Genomic DNA, 17,207 nt, shown 5'->3' on the forward strand with positions numbered 1-17,207 from the left:
CCGAAAGTGAGTTTGAAACTCACGGTTCTGCTGCGTGACACAGAATTCAGCAGAGCTCTTGCCCGGACCGGTTTATCTCTGTATCCTTCTGCTGTTTTGGAAGGTTTGACTGAAGCAATCTAAATATCTGGCCTTTCAGGTTTTCTCGCGTTTTACACAGAGCTGTACTTGTTTAGCCGGAAGAATTGCACCACGGCCTCCACTATTAAAATGGAGACCTCTAAGCCTCCCCTGCGCCAAAAGAAATCTGGGATATCTTGGTTGGCAGAGGAGTTTTTATGGATTGGAGGGAGCATTGTGGCTTCACCGTACATGAAAATTGGTCAGATTGGTAAGGAGTTTGTGTTTTGGGGTATTTCTCCTTGATTTTGCTGTGTGATTGTGTATGTATGTGTGCGTGCGTATGTATATGTGTGTGTGTGTGTGTATATATATTGTTTTCCACACGTAGGTTTCTGATTTGCGGGTTAAATTCCAAAGAACCTGATTAAAATAGACATCCAGACTTAATGAAAAGAAGTTTATCCATCTGTGGCTTTTTCCTGTGCCCCTAAGACATCCTTTAATACCCCTTGTAAGACACTGAGCAGTTTCTAAGCTTTTCAATCTTGCGTCCTTTAATATAACCTGGTAAACAACTAAAGACTTCAATTCTTGGACTGTGCCTGAACGATGGCTGACCAGAGAAGACCCTGGAAATTGACAATAGGTAGGGCATGCATGGTCTTCATTTGCTCAAACTGGCCCTTGTAGACGTAATTGTATAATTTTGTTATTGAGTTTACATTATCTATACATACAGAAAAATGTTGGGGCCCCTCTGCAAGCTGTTTTGAGGGGCTTCTATCTATTTGTGTTTGACTGTGGGTGTCTTTGAATGTATTAATCCCCACTTTATGTACAGTTATATTATTACGCTAAGGAGAAGGCGGCCCTGGTCTTGTGAGCTAACAATCTGGTCAGTGGTTGATGGGGAAGTGAAACGGTAGGAGAGGACGGCTTGGATGGGGATGAGTTGATAGGGTCCGTACGGTCTGTTGAGGTTGTTGATTGTTCAGATGGCTTGGTTAGGATCATGGTTGAGAGTGTTGGAAGAATTTAAGACCTTCCATGTGATGTAGCCTATGGAAATGTTATTGCACTTCCGATGTGCCAATCACAATACTCTGTGTCCAAGTATCTTTCCCGTTCACAGGTTGGGTGTTATTTAACACGGGAGAAGTGGCGTCCTTATGGACGCGGTATCTGGTGATGTGCTACCCTTTTTTAATGTTAACATCGTTACCAAAGAACATTATGTACAGAAATCTAATTTGTTTTCTCATGGCATCACACAGTAGTTGTGGCATATCTATGTTCCACAGGTAGCTCCTGCCTTTAATAATCTGCCTGCTGCTTTGATAAATAAGGCAACGGAACACAATGATTTCCCAGCTAAGCTTCCGTGTATTCTTCCATCCGTAAATATGAACTTTATGTCCTCTGAGTTTGGTTTAATTGCATCCTTGTACATATATATATATATATATATATATATATATATATATTATACCGAAAAAAAAAAATATTTCCTGGTACCATGAAGATTAAATCAAAAGTATAGGAAGAAATGAAAAATGGCTCGGAACATTTGTGGAAGTGGCATACTTTGGAGAAACTTGGATAATTTTGTGTCCTTTACACATATACAGTAGCAGGATTGCTTGTGTAGACATTGTGAAAAGGAATATGCATGATACGTTATGTTAAATGGTAACATTTAATTAAACAGAAATTTATCTTTATTCATATCTGTTATATTTTTATTGTTGCTGTGGGCTGTCCTTTAAAAAAACCTCAACAGTTAACAGTCAACTTATTTGCTCAGTTGATTTTTTTGCCATATTGCAGAAACAAGGTGATTTCCCCCCCCCAAAAAAACAAGCCTTTGGTGTGGTTTGATCTGCACGTGTGTAGTCTGCCTATTTTCCTGATATAAAGACTGAAACCCTAAGTCCTTGGTCTCTATTCCTTCACTGTATTAACTTCTGTGACTGCTGCTGGAAGGCTGCTCCACTTATCTACCACCCTCTCAGGAAAAAAGTGTTCTTGCTGATTGAATTGTTTTATTGATTGCTGGGGGATAAGACTTCTTTTCAAAACTCTTGATTGAAATATGGAAGGTCAGCCCATACCCCAGAGCAGTTGAGAAGGTCTCCTTTGGAGTGAGGCTAGCAGAAGACGAGTGCCTGCGAATACCAACTCCTAAAGTAGAAATAGCTTGCAGACCATCTTTTAGCCTTTAACTTTGTTTATGGTTAATGTTCAGTTGTAAGGCTATAGGATGATCTAAGCGCAAAGTGCTTTACTATTCAGATCCATTAGTGTTTCTTGCTTTACTAAAGTGCTGGGAAGCAATCATTGCCGTATGTGCCTGATATTCACTTAATGCTCTTTATCTCTTTACAGCAAAGAACAAATTATTGTAAATTTGCTTAGCCCGGAGAATAGACTTTTGTTAGTCGATCTAAAAGGTACACGAGATATTAGTTCTTCTTTTCTCTGGGGATGTCCTCTTTCTCAAAAACCCATTGATATGTAAGGTATCCAGCAACTTTAATGCATACTTCTTTTTGTTTGTTTTTTTAATGAAAATAACTACTATTTCTTATGTTGGTCTTCCCCTCTTTTTTTCTTATTTTCACTGAAGCAGCCTCGGAGACGTCTTCTTCCCAAAGCGTATAAAACCCACATATTGTCCGGTGCTGTATTCTTAGAGTCTCGCGATGTCTCTTTTATTTATTGGTATTCGCCGGGGGAGGAACGTGGGTTTTGCACATTCGTCATTGTACGAATGGAGGCATGTGGAAATCTCAATGATTGGCACCTGCTAGGGTGATGGTGTTATGCCCCAGGTCCTCTCCGCAGCCACCTTTTGGGAGTAAGAGGCCGCTGCTTCTGAATGTGTAGCCACGTTCGGTACACGCATAGCAGAATGAAATGTCAGGCGAAAGTGACATTTACTCAAACCTTACTGCTATCGTTTAAATGTTTTATTGTGCAGCCGTGCTATGTATAAATATGTCATGCGTTGTGAGGACAAATTTCCTCTGACTGTGCCATAGCAGTCTTAAAAGTAGAAGTAAATATTATATTAATGGCTCTATGGAAGATGCGAACATCATAAATGTTGGATTTTTTTTTATTTATAATTAATGCTTGTTTGAATAGATTGTGTGTGTAAAGTAGTAGTCTTTTTTCTCTTTAGTTTTGCTGATCAATAGTGTTTTTTTTATTAAAGAACACATTTTTAAAGTCTTATATAATCAGATTTTAGTGTAGGATAAAAGAAAGGTCTCAGCTTCATGCCATGTCAAGTCAGACGTTTTAATTCTCCCAAAGGTCCCCAGCATGGAAGATGATTTATAGCCGTGTCATCCAGCTGTGCTGCCTAGGGCCAGGATTATAGGGTCATTTCTACCCACTGCAGTCCACCTGTATTGTGAATGAAATATAACCGTGCTACATTCTCAGTTTATTTAAAGGGCCATGAAGGACTTGTGGCTTAATGTTAATTTACAGAAAACTGTCGGCAGCACTGGTCACTTGAAACCGAAGGAATAGTCGATCAGAGATGTGGGGACCAGAAGATCCGTACTTTTATAAGACGGCACAACTAGGTCAGGTTATAATCCTATGGGATTTTCACTTTACAAATCTTGATTGGATTTGGTGAGCAATGATAGAGCCAAAGGGAGCAGGTTGTACTACTTCACTTAATAGAGAATCTGGTCATACAAAATATGAATTGATGTGATGTCACATAATCTGAACTGTTCTAATCTTAGATCTCTGCAGCGGACTTCCAGGAGGGTCATCCTCCAGCCGACCTTTTAATGAGCATGCGCAAATGTAATCCCCGCTAACGTTCTATATCATTCTGATGATGCAACACCCCATTGGAGTGGGTGGGCATATTAGCCCCACCCATGCTCTGCCTTATCCTGCCCATGTCCCTCCCCTTGAGCAGGGCTAGTATCCCCCCCCCTACAAATGACAATTTTTTTTTTCCTACTCAGCTGTATGCATTATTGATGCATCGTCATTTTAATTATTTTCCTTTTGTATGCCATTTATCTCAGATAAATCGCATAGATAGGTGAGCGACATATTGCTGCTTATTGATAAACATTGCCGTGGTATGGCGAGCAAAGTTCTTAATGTCTCTTTTTAACTGATATGATATAGGTTAGATATATTAGCAAGATCCAGCCGTTCACCTTCTGCTTACAATTGTGAATGATCAGAATATATTTCTGTCTCACGGTGACTCTGCTCCTAATAATAACCTCTTCTTCCTCTGACCAGGCGCTCCTGCGGGGATGGTAATTATAGGTTCGGGCTTTGTTGAGGAAACTTGCCCCTTGCGTAAAATATTTCGGCAGGTTTGAGCATTCGAGTACATTTAAAGGTGCTGTTCTACATGCTCCTTTAGTTAAACCGTTTTGTAACTAAAAACATCAGGACTGAATACACAAAATACGACCCAGTATAATTTTTGCTGGGAACCCTTAATCGCCGCGTGACGCAGGAGGAGTCACTGATAGGTTGTTGCCATAGAAAGTGGGAATCTGTGTTAATTGTATGTTATTAAACTCTCAGCTTAAAGAGTAAAATGCTACGGATTATACATGCTAAAGAGCAAAATTAACGTTTTGCCTGCATGGAACAGGACCCAACTTGTTTAGAGGTTATGACCTTTCATCTGAGGTTCCTTTATCGCCTGGCTGGGGGATTCTAATGTCTTATGACTACAACTAGGAACATTGGAGTTGGGAGAACCCGGTGGGTCTGTGTCTTCAATATAAAGGTTCAGAATGAAGGTCAACCCCAGTTGAGTTCCTCCTGGCAAGACAAGCTTAGTTGGCCGCTCATAATAGATTTATTTTATAAATACGATTAAATACACATTATTCTAATTTCTATCTAGGGCTGTAGAACCCTGTGATATGCTTATACCCAGCAAACAGTCCAAGCTCCAAGAAAATCACGGAGGAAAGAGGAGCAGAAGGATTCGGGTTCCAAAGGGAGACTGCCCCCCCAAACTGGGTCACATAGCCTTATAGCATCTTAATATGTAAAATGAGTATTTCCAGTTATTTTTTTTATTAATATAGGTATTTAAGAGCCCACAGTTATTTTCTGAGGGCCATTACATACACAACTACAACAATCTCTCTTTTATAACCCTGATATAAATAAAATATATATATTTTTTTTTATTAAGGACCATTGACTTTCCATTTGCATAAAAACGTAGCTCTTACTATTGCAGTGCAGTGGGTGCATAAAAGTACCGTATAATTCTTCTCACATATAATAAAAGATTCCAGTCATAAATTTCCACAGCTTTGTAAACAGTTTTATTTTTGAAACAAGCTGTAAAAATTATAGTGCGTCTGTGACTTGGCGAAGTATTTGATTTTCAGCTTTATTGATTCGTTTTTTTTGAAACTGTCTCCCGTTTAGGTTCCCCTTTTGAAAAAACATTCATCAAAGCTGCTGAAATGTCACCCAAACGGTCATAATCCAGGACTTATAACAAAAATTTAGCATTCATAATTTCAGATAGGAAAACAAAGTCTAGAAAAGAAAAATTGACTTTTTGCGTGATTGACTGCGTTCTATAGAAGTCGATGGGAGTCTGCAGTGACTTGTATGTGCTGACCGAGGGCCATTCAGGAGAGATGTTGACAAAGCTTAGTTTCTGAGTGGCAAAGCCCTTGTGCCCATCTTACTGGTCCAATAAATCGGGACAAACTCCAAAATGTGCAAAGGCTCCTTTGTTACAATGCTTATTAGAATTCCCTATGTCTATGCTGTGACCACTGGTGGCCACTTACATTAACAAGTGACATAAAGACCCATTCAGTTGGCTTTGAAGAAGAGGCATGGGCAGAAATGAGCCATTAGAAAATACTAATGGGGTGGCCAGTGGTTTTTTTTTTTCTAAGGCTTTGCCCGTTTTGCTTTCCATTGCATCTAATAGCATGACCCCTAGTCCAATAGTGGGATATCCACCCCAACATGCTGAGAGCTACTAGCCTCACCACCATGGGCTTCATGTCTAGAAACCTTTGCATGTCCATAGAATTCTTATGAATACCGGAGGACTATAATTTTATAAATCAATAAAGCTGCTTAATTTTGTTCTTTATGAGGCCATGTTTTACAACCCTAAAGTTAATATAAGAATGCATTTTCTGTTCTACAGTTCTCTCTCTTTATCTGCATTGAGCGTTGCAGTTTCAACAGAGTCCAGAATCTCCGGGGAACGCTATCTTCCTAATCTGTATTTACTCTTCTAATAATATAGTTGGTCACAAGCTAAAGCTACGAGCATAAATCTCATGACGTAAGTCGATTTTAGCAGCTGCTGTGATGGATTCCAGGATGGGATTTTAATTACATTCTGCTGTTTTACATTCATGATTCCCTTTTAATGTTTCGTATATTTAACTTGTTTTAACTTAGGAGAGCTTTACAGATGCTACCTGTCTTTAACATTTCTGGCAAGCATGGAGGTGCTTGCAGTCGGTAATGGGACCATATGTTGTTGGTGACAATTTTGTGTGAATTGATATAGGAATACGATATCAAGCAAGCAATTTTTTTTACATTCGAAATGTTCTTTTAAAGTTGCTGCAACAATTAGGCACATCTTTTCTTCAACTTATTATACATATATTTTACAAGAGGAGTAAATATGCACTCTTAAAGTAATCTTTCATATGTATTTTCTGTTGTCGATGTAAGACTAACTCTATAAACCCCCCCCCCCCCCAGAATCATCCTGATGCGTAATAAAAAATAAAATAAAACAAAAAAAGACTTGGGGCTGCTCCTGGGTGCTGGGTGACTCTGATGTTACTCCAGTCAATAACTACAATGGAAGAATACTGGAGCTTCATAACTGCCTTGGGGAAACGAGATCAATATCCCAAATGTGGGCAATAAATAGTTATGCGCCAGCGAAGGAACTCCATCCCACCGCTATCCTGAGATCCATAGATCCAAGTCGTCCTAGGCTTTATAGGTGCCATCCTATTATGTTTTATGGCCCTTTTCGGACTGGCTAGGACACCGCTGATGTAATTTTTGGCAAATACATATATAGATAATAAATCTTAAAATATGCTAGGCTTTTATGACATACAATTCACAAAATACATTGATGAAAAGGTACGTGGCAAAGAAAATGTTTTGATTTTCCCACAATCGTATTTTTTTTTCTAACCAAGAATTATGTGGAAATGATGAAAAGCTTAATGTGATAATTAATGTAAAATGTGATTAATGGTAGCCCGGTGATTCCTGATGTGCTTGAAGATGTGAGCTGAGCTTCTTGGCTCAGAACAGATCTTTTGAGTCCTAAACTAGATTTGTCACCCTTTGAGATATTTGTCTTGTTACATTTAATTTAGGAACTGTTTGTTCTTTTCCAGACATAATGATACTTACTTATTCCTAGAGTAATTTTAGCTTAGTGCCAAAAGGCTTTCAATGGCAAATTGTAGCTAAGTATACACTCACCTGTCTTGTGCTCACAAGTAAAGTCCCGTTCTTGATTAGCTTCCATTTTCCGATGTATAATAAATTGTTGACTGTGCTTTTTCGTTGTGAAATGTATTTAATTTCTTGGTGCTAAGCCATCATAAAAATACTAAGCTACATCTTTCACTATACGATATACATTTTATATCCTGAGTAATTATCATATGAATGATGCATTCACATATAAAAGATATAAAACACTTAGTACTTAGAATGTTCTTTAGCTGTGTTTTTCAAACACCCAACCCTTTCCAATGTAATCTTCTTTTTTAACCTATTCATACCTGGCATTTTCCATCTGACCGCGATATCTATACGCTCAACGGACTAGTAACCTTTGCCCTCCTGGCTATTTGCCTCTATTTGTTAAACTGCTGGGCGATCTGTATATATAATGTGCCACCACTACTCCCTTGCTTCAATAGGTCTCCCGTTCATGGGCAACTTTAGAAGACCTGGGCCTCTTTGGGCTCTAGTCTGGAAGGGAAAGAAGGAGCCCGACATCCCCTTGTGGGAGTGTGGCCCATGAAGACTGTTATTCACTGTGTGCACATCCATCCAATTTCTTGTGATATTGAATATTATCTTCCCATGCTGTAAACCAAATGCTATATTTATCCAAAAATTAAATATACCATGTATGCCTCAAGGATTTGCATTTTTGTGCATGCAATTTGCAAAAGAGGAAACTTTTAATTATCCATAATGTCTGGTGACGTGTATGTACGTTCATTTATATAGGACAGGTCACGTCCTGAATACTGGAGCATCTATTAGTATGTAGCTGCTATTATAGGATATATTAATAGAATTAAGTGATTTTTTTTTTTATTTTTTTTTTTTGCTGTCCTGGATATAAAAGTCATACATATATACGTTTTTGATTTGATAATATAAATGTATAAACTTGAACACTAAGCAGTAGGTATTTGGTTTTTCTTGTGAACTCGCTGTCAGGGTAGATATACTTTGCACAGATGGAGTGCGCCTACCACAGTGAAGAAGTTTCGCTCCTAATGAACTTGAAAGTTTTGTTGGTAATGAAGAATCTTTCTGTGCTGTTGGGGGTTTGTGCGGAACGCTGTATGCTTTGCTCCCCTATTAACTCTGAGCTGTAATAACCTGCTGTTGTTGAGATCTGGGAGAGTCCCTTTGCATCTTGGCTGCTCAGAAAGTGTACTTGGCTCTGAGTCCTACCCCTCCAAGCCAAGAACCGAACTGTTAAACAAGCTGTGAATCCTTTGCAACCTACCGAGGCATCAGCGATAATAAAATAAAAAAAACAATGTTTATATACCAAGCCGTGTGAAAGGCATACAGATAAACATTTTTATTAGACCTTATTGATGGTTCCTTATCTGCTCTCAGCGTTTATAACTTTCTCTTTGATTAAGATGACTTTAAAAATAACACATACTGATTTCAATGGGAAGGTGATTTTACGTGAACTTTTTTGAGAAACGTTTAATATAATAAATACACATTGTATTACACTAATGGCAGAGATCATTGTGATTATGTTTTTTCCCGTAAATATTTAATTCCTAAAGTACATAAACGCTTAAAGGAACCTAATTATACTTTTATGCGTGGAATAAATCACAGCGGCTAATACCATTTACTTTGTGGAACTTCTTTTATTTCCTGTTAGAATAGAAGGTTCTAATGAACTTTTTTGTTGCTTTCTTTGTTTTACATGGAAATAAATGATTTCTTTTTCTTTAACCAGTGGAAAGATGCATGAGCTCTATGCAAGCTGGTACCCAAATGATCAAACTCCGGGGGAGTTCCAAAGGTTTGGTTCGCTTTTATTATCTGGATGAACATAAATCCTGCATACGATGGAGACCATCGAGGAAGAATGAAAAAGCCAAGAGTAAGTAGAAAAAATATGTGCATATATAATACGTGTCATATATAGAACATATATGTATATCCAACAAGACGCTAAAGCATACTCTCGAATATTTGCGGGGTCCCACATGGGGCACGTGCTGGGGTGTGATTAAAGGTGAGGAAGGGTGTAGATGGCCCCAGGATAGGGGGATGAAAGCAGGATCACTAGCCCACCTTACTCAAAGAGCCGCGTTGAAGAGTGACTCAAGCTGGCCACATGTGAGCTGCCCACAAAAGTAGAACTATGGGGAAGCTACCTGGGATAGTGTCTGAACATCGAGATTGGCCCTTGGAAACCAGGACCATTAGGATGTATGCTAACTGATGGAATCTGCCACAATGGTGCGTGAGAGGACCCATCGGAAAGTGATAGTGTGAGTGTGTGTGTATATGTTGGTAGCGTTGCAGCCAAGTGAGATTTAGACATGTTGTTTGCATCAAAAATAAGTTTTCTGAATTTGTGAAAATATCAGTCGGGTTTAGCAGGTTGGGGCACTTGTGGCTAACCGTCTACACCTTTCGTATCTTATTGTCATAACTTGTGACATGGGCAAATCTATGTCACTTTGACTGAAATGTAGGCTTGTGTCCTAATTATAATCGCCTCTATTGTACGAATGTTCTCAAATCCTTAATACCCTCACAGACAGATTATTTATGTACCACTTTAAACTTCTTTAATCAGTATCTCCAATATAAAGTAGGTTTGATCCTAGGGCAGCATGGCCTTTTTAAAAACAAATTATTAACTTGAGAAGTGCACCTCGAGTGTCTCCTGCAGCAGTAAGAGACCGCGGGAGGTCACGTGTACAAAGCCTGATGGCACACAACTGGAGAGACTGCAAATTGTTCTTTTATATATATCAGTAACTCATATCGCAGCTTTATTTTTCCTCGGAGGCTTTGTCTGTTCACAATATGCTGAGAAAAAGAGTTCATTATTTATTGAACGTGTTAAATGCAAAAAAAATATAGCTGCAGAGACAGCCACCTTGACAACCCTTTGTCTGAGAAGAGGTCGTGGAACCTTCGGAGGCCCCGCTTACGTTGAAGTTTTATTTTTTTAATATATAAAACAAAAATTCATGTTTCACACAAGAACCTCCATAAAGGCATATAACCATACCTGGGAACTTTCGAGAAGAGCTGACCCTGAGACTCCTGAAGGTTTCTGGGTAGCGAGTCGCCAAATTTGTTAACCAAATGGCTATAATACTTGTCCTCATGGAAACCTTGACTTGCCATTACTTAAACATACACTTAATTTAGTCACCTGCATTCAAGCAGGGTTATCAAACATCACATACTGGTGCGTAGTGTAAGAAGGAGTCAGTTCCAGACTGTGTGACCCTGAGAGTTTTCAGGTATGCATGTGACCATTATAAGAGTTATAACAAATCTATATCTAAATGTAGCAGATTGTTCTGCAATTCACGTCATGTTTGTAGATGTTATTTCTCACTCATGTGGTGTTTATAAATGAAAAAAAAGAGAAAATGTAGAGTATATTTCTTAATTTGCCAAAAAAAGCTATTTTAACATAAATACCGGTATTTTAAAAAACTTTTACAGCATTAAATCCACTGAACTAGAGAAATGGGTAAGACGTGCATAGCTGTTACTTTATGTTCATTTGCTTATAGTTCTGGTTCTTTGCTCATGGTTTGCCAGTGGCCGTGTTGTAGGCAATATTTTCCCATGATTACTTTTTTGAAATCCCAAGAATTGCAAGTGCCAGCTTTATGTATTTTTTTTTTTTGCCTATTCTATATGCATCAACACATAGCGGAGAAATACCAGATATTTGTTAGATGGGCTACAACCCAGTCATTGCCCTGGTTTGTGAATTATCCCACAATTCTACAAAAAGGAGCCACCCTTTCTCAAACACATTCCGTGATCCCCTTAACTACCTAACAGTTATGTCCGACTTTATTATTTCTTTCGTTTTCTTTTCTCGCCATTCTCCTGCCTCCAGTTTTCCTAAAGACACTTAAAATAGATGAGCGCTCACAGAGTTTATTGGCATCAGACCACATGTTATCCTCTACCGACGCTGACTTCAGTGACTTGTGAAGGAAGGCGTATGCCATAATAATGGATTTTACCTATTTCCGTCTGAGTAGAAGACTTCCAAGGTCTGGAAAGCGAATGCAAGCTTAAGTATCTTTCTGTGTTTGCCCAATTTGACTTATAAGGACATATTTTGCTTAAAAAGTAAAGCTGGATTGATATTCTTACAAAGTACAATTCTTTTGTGTTAGAATAAGGGGGCTGCATTGTCTTCCCATCCAAACAACGCAGAGAAGACGAAAAGAAACAAAACCAGAGAGAAGAGCCAAATGGAAAAATTGTTTTGATACTGGATGAGGGAGTTTCTGCCGGGTATACTTAAAAAGCAAGTGAGATAAAAAGATCAAAGAGAGACGTTGAAGTAAAACACATGGAAGAAGCTACTAAAAATTGATTAATAACAAATATCAGTTGAACTTGCGGATGGGGAGTACAGAGGAGTCATTTGTTCGATAGCCAACATATGCTTTACTTGGTTTTTAGTATTTGAAACGGCCTCCGAGGAAACACATCGAGTTAGTGTTGAAATATGAAAGCGTAGAAGCTTCAAACCCTTCTTAAAAGGTTGATGTACAGCTGTATGTTTGCCCTGACCTTGTCGGAATGATGTCACGTCTTTCTAAATTATTTTCACTCTTCAATTTATCAGTGTCAATTCTGACATTTCCTTGTAATAGAGGAGTAGAGATTCCTGCTAGATTGCTTCACTCGGACATACTAGTCATTACATTATGTTCGGACATGTGTTTTCCTCCCTAACGTTTGCCTCCCAGAGGTCCGTGTGTAATCTTTGAGGGGGAAGGAAATCTATCTCGCGGTTCGGCCTTTGTTCTAGCATTGTCCTGGCTGTGTTGTGCAGAACAAGGTTGTCTTTGTTGGCTTTGACAGCACGGCACACAGGAGGAAAGCAGGCTGAGGGACAATAGCAAGACGTCAGGGGTGTTACTGTCACAAATGTGTTTTCTAGTTTAAAAGGACTGCATGCTGATGATGCGGAAAGTACGAAATAAATCTAAAGTTTAACCCCGGGGCGTCCAACCTGCGGCCTTCCAGCTGCTGCAGGACTACATCTCCCATCCTCCTCGACCAGCCCCTTAGCTGAAAGAGCATTATGGGAGATGTAGTCCTGCAGCAGCTGGAGGGCCGCAGGTTGGACGCCCCTGGTTTAACCCAATGTTTTATCAACACAGAAAATTTATAGTAAATACACTTCTAAAAAGGACCCTCCAGCCATGATATACACTTTAATGCACTTAATAATAACTGAATGGCCCCTTTTAATGTCCATTCCCCTTGCAAATGCATGGAGGGATTCGGCAGAATCTAGGCGTCCGGCCAAACATATCTCTTGCCACCTGCACTCATGTGAGAGTTTGAGACCTCCTGTGCATTTCTATTGATTTCTCTGGAGCTGCAGCTTCTCCTAAAGATATTTTTAACTGGTTGAAGATAGATTGGAAGGTCCCTTTAAGGGACATGTGACCAGGTTTTATGTCTCAATAAACATACATTTCTTGTATACTTTTTTGTGCTGCGATAAATAACTATTTTTCATCAGCAAAACTCATCCATGCCATAGTTTCTAAACTAAGATATCATCTAGAGATTGACAGATATGTGTTTTTAGTTCATCAGTAGATTCCAACTCAATGGGCCAGTCAGGGGTGATCAGCCCGTGATCCTCGCCTACAAAAGTATGGAATGGGACCTTTTAATACTCCTTGCTTTTGTTTTTATGGGGTTTTTTTCCCCACTCATAGCTGTACAAGTGAAGTGTGAAATATAAATCTCTTGAAAAGCCTTAGTAGTGATAATGAGAAATTAATGCACTCCTTAAAGCTGACTAAAAATCAGTCTGAACAATGTCAAAATGATTTCCGTTGGCTAGATGCCAGCCTGGGTGCAGAGGGATTTAATGATCGGTGGAAAAGGAAATGCGTATTGTCTCTATTGCCTGTCAAGTTAATATTCTGTTGTCAATGAATGAAAGAGAGACGTTTTCACATATTTTGTGGTCCGTTTCCTGCTGCAGACTTATTTTGTGTGTGTGTGTGTGTGTGTGTATACCCTGACTCTTTGTGGAGTGGATTCCACTAGACCTCTCAAGGTGTTCTGTGGTTTCCAGCACCAGGATGTTAGCAGCAGATCCTTTAAGTCCTGTAAGTTTTGAATTGGGGCCTCCATGGATGCATCCCGGTGCCGTGTGTTCTCCATGTCAGGGACGCACCCGGCCATTCACGTGATGTAAAAGAAAACGTGATTCATCAGACCAGCCATCTTCTTCTATTGCTCCGAGTTCTTATGCTCACGTGCCCATTGTAGGCGCTTTTGGCAGAGCACAGGGGTCCGCATGGGCTCCCTGGCTGGTCTGCAGCTACAGAGCCCCAGAAGCAACAACCTGCGATGCACTGTGTGTTCTGACACCTTTCTATCAGAACCAGCGTTAACGTTTTCAGCAATTTCTACTGTAGCTCGTCCGTTGATCATATGGGTCAGCCATCCCGCAACATGCATCAATGAGTCTTGGCTGTCCGTGACCCCGTCCTCGGTTCACAGCTTTTCCTTCCTTGGACCGCTTTTGACCACTTGGACACCCCACAAGAGCTGCGGTTTTGGAGATGCTATGACCCGTCATCTAGCTATCAGAAGTCTCTCTGATCCTTAACGTTAGCCCAAATGTTCACTTGCTGCCTAATATATCTCACCCATGATAAGATTATCAGTGTTATTCACTTCACCTGTCAGTGGTCATACTGTTATGGCTGATCGGTGTATGTATCATTATAGCTGTATGCAAATGCATGGAGGGATTCTGCAGGATCCCCCCCATATGCATTTGCCCCACCCCCAGCTAAATGCCACCTACCTGCACGTGACATACAGACCCCCTTGTGCGTGTGTGGAAAGTCCTGCCACTGATCAGGACCATGAGGAGGAGGCAGTTGCTGCAGCAGGGCTGCCTTTTCTGTGTCGGGTAAGTGCTTTATTTTTTGTTTGTTTTGGACAGAATACATATTAAAGTACTCAGAGTACTGTGATATATATTCTTCTATACATGGGTCTTACGGACAGCACACTTAAAGCCTTTAATTACAGGCAAAAGACTGTACTCTGTGGTGGCATCTAATGGCGTAATTTCTATTAAATTAACTGTGGCTCAAATGTTAAACCCAAGTGAGGTTTTATTCAATACACATCACAGCAGCTGCATGTTTTAATGTCTTTATAGCTCTGTTACAATGTTGTTTGTTAATTTAGACACGGAAGACTTACTGTTTTCTCCTCCGCTCATATCAGTTTCCATAGATTCCATTCAGGAAGTCTGCGAGGGAAAACAATCAGAGATTTTCCAGAGATATGCGGATGGCAGCTTTGATCCAAATTGCTGTTTCAGTATTTACTATGGTGATCGCATGGAATCTCTGGATTTGGTATCCTCAAGTGGAGAGGAGGCTCGCACATGGATTACAGGACTTAAGTACCTGATGGCCGGGATAAGTGATGAGGACAGCCTTTCCAAGCGTCAGAGAACTCGTGACCAATATCCTTTTCTGCAAATCTGCTTGTGGCTTAGTCTTGGCGTGCTATACGTGTAAGAACATTTGTCCCATGTATACTTTACACCTCTAACTCCTAACTCCTCCGTGCAAGAAAGCATGTGCTACGCAGGTCTTAGTAACGTTAAGTGTACGTATTAAACTAGTTTCATATAAAAATAAAAAAAATTGGGAGGGATATTTAGATTTGGAGAAGGACATATTTTGCAAAATCTCTATAAAGGTGGTGAGAGCCAATCCACTTCCACCAATGAAAAGTAACATAACTGAGACAGAGTAAACAAGAAGGTTTTAGGATAAGTATTTCGGGTAGCTGCTCACACAATTGAACGTATAAACCATTTTTTTTTATATGTTTGTGACTGTTAATTTATTCTGCAAACTACTTTACTATGAAATGGATGATATAGAAAATGTAGTAGCCCATTTTAATCTGTGACGGCATATCCTCGGCCCCTTATAGAAAATACAGAGCTGTATTAAAATTGGTGCTGCCTTGATATGGTTAAATGATATATCAGGTCTCTGTACCTTAGTTTTGCTGTAAAAATAAAATAAAAGCTGATCTTGGAACCTTAACGAAACTGCCCATAAAAGTAGTTTAGCGGATTGTCCTTGAATGCAACATGTTCTATACTCATAACGAGAAGGCTGAATATTGATTACAGGTTTGCGTCTTCTCCGCCATTAATTATACTTATTTTTAGTTCAAAGCTATTATTTTCCTTAACTCCGGTCAAATATGGTTGAAGCAGACTTTTGATGAGGCGGACAAAAACGGAGATGGAAGCTTAAGTATAAATGAGGTTTTACAACTCATGCACAAGCTGAATGTCAACCTTCCGCGTCAAAAGGTGAAGCAAATGTTCAAGGTAAGATAAAGATAAAACACAAATAGCTGCCGGATTAATTGTTTTTCTTGGTTAGCCAAGTTGAATTAGAATTTTTTGAAATGTCATATAGTCTCTAGGAGAATTTCTTTTCATCATTTCTTTCAATTAATTTAGTTTGCCAAAGTGTCAAAACACTTGGTAGTGCATGACGTGAAAACGCCCTAAACTTCAACAAAGTAAGGTCAATTTTAGCTCCTGTCTCTTTAAATCCATATATAGTCTGAAGTTTCATATGGTTTGAAAAAACAATGTACTAATTGATGTTTATAGTAAATCAGACTATTAAAATGTAGGCATTTATGTATTTCTGACTCTGGTACACAAAGAACCCCCATCTTTTTAGATAGCTTGGATATTCTCGCAAAACACCAATAGTTATATCAACTTTCTTGGAACTTCTTCCTATACTAATTAAATGTCAAGCAAATTGTCTAACTCAACAGAAGGCGGCAGACATTGTGTCAGCGAATGCCCATGAGTAAGATTGTATCCACACATCTCCTAACAAGAGTGCCTGCAATGTTCACCCAAATTAGAACCCGAAGCTCTCTGTGAAACTGTTGAGAAACCCTATTCTTTTTTTGAGGTTGGATTTTTATTTTGTGAGAATATCCAAAAATCCTCAATGCTGATACGTGTATAAATAATGCTGCAAAGAGACAAAGTATGTTTTGTTAACGGGAAATCCAAAATCAAACGCATTTTTGTGGAGCCCCTGCTGCTTGCTTGACATCTTTACTGTCATTCTGATCCCCCTTCCTTGTCAGATAAAGATGATCAGGGGATGCTCTGCTGGAGTCTCGGTTCTAGGAACGGTGTTCTGTGAATAATACACAGAAAGCCTCTATACAAATAATAAAAATACACTGATGCACAGCACAGGAGCTGATAATACAGAGTACAAAAAGATTGTTCCTTGGGCTGCGATCCTTTGTAATGTATAGAAGTAACGAAGCAGCCGTGGTCCCAGGTCATGGACGTGGATATGCTATTTTTATTTCTTATACTGAGAAAATTCATCACTAGCACTGTTGCGCAATCCGTTGTGTTCTTTTATTACATTACCAAGAAACCCTATAATACAAGATGTGAATTTAGTGATGTATTTATTTTAAGTGACTTTCCACCTCGGCACCTGTGAAAGGAATTCGAGAAAGCTTGAAACGTTTAATACCACCCTAAAAAAAAAAAAAAG

The 17,207-nt window shown here is 39.3% G+C and overlaps 1 protein-coding gene across 1 annotated transcript in view; it reads left to right on the top strand.

The window, feature by feature from the left end:
* The first annotated feature begins 210 nt into the window (after window positions 1-210).
* The window catches only part of LOC149297940 (1-phosphatidylinositol 4,5-bisphosphate phosphodiesterase eta-2-like), a 76,927-nt gene continuing 59,930 nt past the window's right edge, over window positions 211-17,207 (top strand). The window contains exons 1-4 of the mRNA XM_089487822.1: window positions 211-331; window positions 9,323-9,469; window positions 14,860-15,103; window positions 15,862-15,991. Coding sequence (XP_089343948.1) covers window positions 211-331; window positions 9,323-9,469; window positions 14,860-15,103; window positions 15,862-15,991 — 642 coding nt within the window. The remainder of the gene's footprint in view (window positions 332-9,322; window positions 9,470-14,859; window positions 15,104-15,861; window positions 15,992-17,207) is intronic.

Source organism: Sceloporus occidentalis, unplaced genomic scaffold, assembly GCF_023333645.1.
Source record: "Sceloporus occidentalis isolate IW3139 unplaced genomic scaffold, rSceOcc1.0.p SCAF_35, whole genome shotgun sequence".
In the NCBI taxonomy this organism is placed as follows: domain Eukaryota; kingdom Metazoa; phylum Chordata; class Lepidosauria; order Squamata; family Phrynosomatidae; genus Sceloporus; species Sceloporus occidentalis.